A 6,599-nucleotide genomic window follows, 5' to 3' on the forward strand; every position below is an offset into this window, starting at 1 on the left:
CCTTTTCTCTGCAACTCCCACTGTCTCTTTAATCCCTCTGTGATGTAACTAGGTCCACACTGTAATTTTTAGCATCAACGTTTCGGATCACACTCTGTGATCCATCATCAGGATGAGAGAAATGCAAGAATAGATTGGTAAAAACTGGATTGTGGAAACAGGATAAAATTCATAGGTCCACACTCCTAGGTTAGCTCTACTTACCCAACCTTCCAAGGCTTCTCCTAAGCCATAGGGCTACCTTATGTCCCTATTCCCAAGGGGATTTCTCTCTCCTATCCCCTTCTACAAGACCTAATTCATCAATTTGATGTTCTACTTCTACTCCTCAAACCCAACCTAGTCTTCCTACTAGGCAATTCTTGCCATGTTTGCAAGAAAGGGGTCATCTACCAAGTTAGTGTTCCCACACCTCCAATTAGGCTTCTACACACTCTTGAGTGATCTTGGGCTTTGTCCCACAAACCCACTTCACCAATCCATCAATTTTCCCTACGAGGCCTAGTAGCCCTAGAGCCCCCAATTAGGCCTCCTATCAAGGTTTTTTTGTATGAACTATGAAAACTTGTAAACAACCCCCTAATGTAATTGATGATCCTAATACCCTTTTCAAAGAACTTTAAGATTTGTATGTTTTAGGTCTTCAAGTTATCCGTACACCTTGTAGCAAAATACCCTACTTTTAAGGGCTTTTAGAGACTTGATTGCAGCATTTCACATCTGGTCTTGAAACACCAAGCAAATGAATACACCCATTCATCCAAACTAACACAAGGCTACATCATATCTTGCTCTACATCTCCGACACCTAACTAGCACACACCAATCCAACTCACCCTCTTCCAAGCACTGCAACAGCATGAATCACCTAGCCAGGTATGGTAAAACTCGCCTAGGGCATGCTTATAAAAGTAGAAAACCATATTACTAGCACTCCAAATTCCATATGTACAATATATACAAGATGCTCTTCTTGATTCCAAAGAGCCATGATGATCTGACCGGTGGAATTCAAGAAAGAGCTATTCTTTCTACATCACCTCAAAACAAGACAGTGACTTAACAAAAACAAAATAATTTTCAAAACCCTGTCTACAATGCACTTCAAGAATCCAAATCCAATCATGAAGCAAACTCAAGCAAATCAATCCATTCACATTGGATTCAATGGCCAAGTTAAATGATTGTGAGGAAAAATGCTACAAAACTTGTTCTTTCTCAACTTGAATTCGTACAATAACCACACCGACACTTCTTTCGGGCATGTGTGGATGTTAAATAGTCATCTTGCACACGTGTCCACCTTTTGTGCGGATCCCATTACTGAAAATGATCAGTTTGTTCAGCTTTTAGACAAAGTTGCAAAGTTGTCAAAATGCAACTTTGTGTTTTAGGTAACATAGGAGCACAAAACCATATGACTCAAATTGACTATTAACATGATTTTCAATTTGAGAGTTCTTTGGTCAACTCTTGGTCAACCCGTGCACTAAGATAGCCTAAACACACAAAACAAGTAACTAGGAGCCTAAATAGACCCTTGGCCACTTCACACGTACTAATCTACTCATTTCTCACAAAATACACATCCTGGAGCTTTATACTTAGCTCTTATTCATTGATGGTTGGCTAGGACCATCTACAAGCCAAAACAACCAAGACCTTAAGCCTAGATCTTGGGTACTCCTGCACCACTCTGCTCATAAGTGACTTCTATCTATAACTCCTATGCAGGAAAACATTCCTTTCTCCACTACATCATCTGCCACATATCCTTATATTTACATTCAGCAACAACTGCCCCATTATTTTTAGTAATTTGGTAGTGCACCTCAGCTGTCTTTAATTTCTCATTTTGAAATCTGTCAAATACTTGCTCTTTGTTATTCTTTGATGGATGTCCATGGTACCATACATTGTTTGGACACTCCCATTTTGGCATTGGAAGGTCAGATGCTTCTGCATAATAAACATGCAGAGGAAAAAATTACTGCATAGGATAAAATTGGATCTTCAGGAAATACAGTAACATCATAAAATTAGATTATGGGTTAAGGTGAGATGGTAATAGGGGGTCCCCTTGTAAAAGTGTGACCAAGGATTAGTTCTCCACTCGCTGCAATTAGGTGAACAAAGGTAAAAACCCAAATAATATGGAGCAAGCTTATTGTGTAATCAAAGAGATCTGCATTCTATTTTCAAGTATATCCCACTTTCAAATACTTAAGAACATTGTGTCCATAGCACCTTCCCCCTATCTCACTCAAGATTTGCTCACCAAAAATATCATAGCGTGGCAAAAATTCACAAACTGGTGATTTCAGAAATAATAATTAGCACTGCTAGTAAACAACAACTAGGACAACAAATCCAAAATCAATTTCATGTTAAAAAAGTTACCTGGCATATGCGTATCCATGGCCTGTGTGCACCCTCAATAACTTTTTCACAGAAGGTACTCTTCCCACTAGCAGGTGGTCCTATAAGAACCACAACAAGACTTCTACAATTCATGCTGCCTGGCCCAGAAGCAACCTTGCTGGCCATTGCTAGTTCACTATTACCTACGGAAAACCGAGAAAGAAACGTTCCGTCATTTACCGTAGAGAATAAATTGTATCCCAAGCGAAACGTCTTACAGTTTTTAAGAAATTGGGCATATAAATGAAACCTTAAACTGACCAAATTAACAATTAACTCTTAGCAATTCTTTGCAAACCAGAAACACGATGTTCTATCTAATGACTAAAAGCAGACAAAATAAAATTGTAATAATTGTTTGTTTGTTTTTCCTTTTTCTTAAAAAAGAAGACATACAATTTTACACTAATCCAACTTAATATTACCAACTAGGTTTTGAAGAACCCAATTCATGATTACTAGCAAAAGGCAACATTATGGAATAACTGGTGGCAGTCAACTAATTTTTATTCCCAAATGCTTGCCTTTGAGTGACCTAATTAATTGATAACTATATGGAATGGTCGGCTCCAATCAACCAAAGTAAACAACAAATTATTTTGTATTATTCTAGGGCACTAAATTTACTAGCGGAAGAGAATCATGATCAGATGAATTACATTATCCTACAAACACAACAAATTTGAAGAGGAAAACAAAACCAAAAAGCATTTTGAATGAGAAGAAATGCGCAGTTTTACCAGGGACTGTTCTAGTATTGAGGGTTGGAAATATCCCAATACTTCCTATGTAGCAGGAAAATCATCTACGTGCAGCTTTTCAAAAGTTATGTGGAGTCTAGGATACCATCTGACCGAAGACTAATATTGCAGGGCGGGTGCGAAAACGCGAGCGTACAGTTTACAATTTTTGGCGCCTGAAACCTGAATACGATCTTGCGAAGAAAAATATATTTTTTGCCGACCTCAATCAATCTCGACAAATCCAGTAAACTCCACACGCCCCCATAAATTAACCTGAACTAAAAGTCGACCCTTGTGGGCATATAATAATTTTGAATTTAATGCTTCCGTAGAAAGGTGTATATGCTAGCGAGGAGAGTTTAGATGTTACGCTAGTACTTTAGATGTACATGAATAAAATTAGATTTATAGTAGTGCATAAAAAATGCAAATTTTTAAGAGGTGGGGAATTTTTCAGAATTAAATTTGATCAGTTTCATTTTTTTTTACCATTTTTGACATGTCTTACAGTTAGATTGTTTTTTTTTATTTAAAAAGTAGCAAGAGGGAGCAAAAGGGTGCTAGTCGTGGAATAATCAGAGAGCAAGCCTAAAGGGTCAACACTCGATACCATTAATCAATGGATTAACAACACATTAATTGTCTATTAACAACATATTAATTGCACATTAACAATGTGATAAGAGTAACTAATGCTACAAGACTAGATGAAACAAAACGCAGATCTACCTCTGTCAAAAACAAATGTCTAGAAGCGGATATGCCACCAAACATGGTCAACATTCTCGAAGATCATCTTGGGATAAGCCCCCACAAAAGTTGCAAGCTTTAACCAAAAACAAAAGCGAGGGACCAGAATGAGCCTTTAAAACTTCCATCAATCACCTAATCATTAGGAGGAAAGAAACTAAAAGATGTTGTCATTGTAGTTAAAAGAGAGGAACTTGACATCACATTGACAATTGCCTGCAAAAGAAAGCTTAAAAAAACCTTTGGAGAGGGCAAGCCTAACAAATATCTTCTTGTACACAACAATAACCTGATTGTCATTCTAAATGCCAACTGTGGTCTCCCTTCTCACCTCAATAGCAAAGGGTTCCACCTTAATAAGAACAGCAAGCCAAACGAACAACACAATGAAGAAGCCATGAAACCACTAGCCATCAACCTTCTCATAGCAAAGAGCCTAGAAAATCTCTAGCACAGTAGGGGAACCATCAACCATTCTTTGAAGCCCAAGAAGGCCTGCCCTTAAAATCTCAATGCTCAATAGGAGAGATGAATGCCTTCAGCTTCACAATAGTAGTCAACATCTCAATAGGGGACTCGTCCATCTCCATGGGAACTATGAAAGAAGAAGTCATCCAAATGTACCAAACCCACTGCAATTATTCCCTATTCTTCCCTATTTGGGTCTAGAGGAACCAAATAGGGGAACCAAGAGGCGACGGTCTTAACTTCATTCAAAATATCACCATGCTCACCACCTATGAGGAGTGGGGACATACCAAGGAAAAGGCAACATCACCATATAGTTGTAACTCACCAATGCTCCTAGTTGGGTCAAGACCAAACCAGACAACAAAAGGCAAGGTCGTCTCAAAAAGCCTTTCCATGTCATTGTAACAACATACAACAACAATGAGACACCAAGCTAAGATGGGGGAAGCAGCCACCCATCTAGCCATTTAAGTTAGTTTTCTACCCCACACACTAGTCATGAACAGAAGAATTGTCCAAACCAAGAAAGGAGCAAAAAACTCTCCAAGCATTTATGCACCATCACTTCTCTGAAAACCAACCAAAACAAAATAAGAAAATAAGTAAATTTGGAAAAAGCCCTATAGAAATTTAAAAAATAGGACACAACACAAACCCTACGAAACCAACAATAAGGCTAGAAGACACAAAGAAGAGAACAGGCCCCTCCTTTGTAAACAACAAAACCCCACATTTAAACCCATATTTGATCTGATTTAGGATCTATAAGATTATGACTTAATCCTAACAATTAGATTTAATTTCTTGATCCATACAGTAAATGTTTGGTTTTGTATCTTAAACCGTTGAAATTACAGATAAGAGGATTAAAGAACTGATACAAAAGAATTTTAACCAATTACGTGCAATCAAATAATGCTTTAGCTGAAGCAAATTAACGTAATTGAAAAATCCAATAAAAGAACATCACATAACTGATAGAAAGAAATGAGAGATAAGAGGCACAACACGATTTGATCTCAGAGTTCACCCTGTTAGGACTAAGTCTCCGGGTCTAGCTCCAATCGGTGAACCGATCTGATTAACTCCAAATCAAGTACAAAGTGTTATAAATTCAACCCCTTGTAGAACAATAGCATCACATTGCTTTGTTGTTCGGGACTGAAAACACGTCCTCCAAATTTTCTCTCTCTTCAAGGATTTAATTGCAAAAATCCTCACTTTACATCAGCAAAATGCTCTCAACATTTCTCTATCAATTCCTCAAATTCCCATCAATTGGCTATCAGCTCCATCAACTCTATGTCTATTGAATTCTCTATCAATTTCATGTTTTCAAAATGAACTATCCCCCCTTTTTATACAAAAAAATTTGCCCAAAATGGCCTAAAACTAAAAATTACATAATTAGCCATAAACAAACTACATTTCATAATTAGCCCCCTTGCCAAATTACATTTTTGGCATTACATAGATTTTGGGGGTTAAAAGTTGCAACAAAATAACAAATAACCTTCTTTTTTTAATAGGGTGGTGGCAATCAGTTACAACATAAATACAAATTAAGCCACAATAGTTTTAAACTATTAATGTGGCACAGTGGCCACAACAATTTTGGCATAACCGCTCGGTTGGGGGTTCAACCGTCGCCGGCAGCCATTCAAACAAAATGGCGGCAGTTTTAAAGATAAATAGAATGTTTGTGATATACAAATTAAGACCTCTGTGTAGCCTAACGACCAACGCCTTATTTTGCAAGGTAGTGGTCATGGGTTCGACCCCAGCCACTAACCTTCTAACTGAATCTTCGAGACATGTAATTTGACATTGCCCTGCTTGCCACGTGGATATGCCATGTAGACCGCTGCCACATGAGCTCATACAAGGTGCCACATGGGCTTCCTGCCATACACGTGGCACCAATTTTTTTTGCCTCATGAGTGTCACGTGTCAATCATTGATTGGCCGATATACTTTTTTGCCATGTCATCATGCTGACATCATCATACAGTCAACTAGGGCTTTTTGGTCAACTAAACTTTGACTAAGCATAACTTTCGCGTACGAGCTCTGATTTTGATGAAATAAACGTTTCCAAAAAGCTCTTAATGAGACCTTCATTTTGATGTCAACTTTGACCAATTTTGGAGAGTTCAAAAATTTGCCTTTCTGATGGTCTTTGACCAGGGTTTGACCAACCTTTGACTGGCCATA

The 6,599-nt window shown here is 38.0% G+C and overlaps 1 protein-coding gene across 2 annotated transcripts in view; it reads right to left on the reverse strand.

Annotated features, from left to right (window-relative positions):
- APTX (APRATAXIN-like protein) overlaps positions 1-3,519 on the reverse strand; it is a 50,842-nt gene extending 47,323 nt beyond the window's left edge. The window contains exons 1-2 of one of the 2 annotated variants that reach the window (XM_089793546.1): positions 3,162-3,519; positions 2,401-2,564 (exon numbers count right to left, since the gene is read on the reverse strand). In XM_089793546.1, the coding sequence (XP_089649672.1) occupies positions 2,401-2,547 (147 nt within the window). In that variant the 5' untranslated portion in view covers positions 2,548-2,564; positions 3,162-3,519. The remainder of the gene's footprint in view (positions 1-2,400; positions 2,565-3,161) is intronic. The other variant, XM_089793547.1, reaches the window with a different exon arrangement.
- Between the last annotated feature and the right edge of the window lie 3,080 nt (positions 3,520-6,599).

This window comes from Cupressus sempervirens, chromosome 7 (assembly GCF_028749045.1).
Source record: "Cupressus sempervirens isolate cs-2001-9-10 chromosome 7, ASM2874904v1, whole genome shotgun sequence".
Lineage (NCBI taxonomy): Eukaryota > Viridiplantae > Streptophyta > Pinopsida > Cupressales > Cupressaceae > Cupressus > Cupressus sempervirens.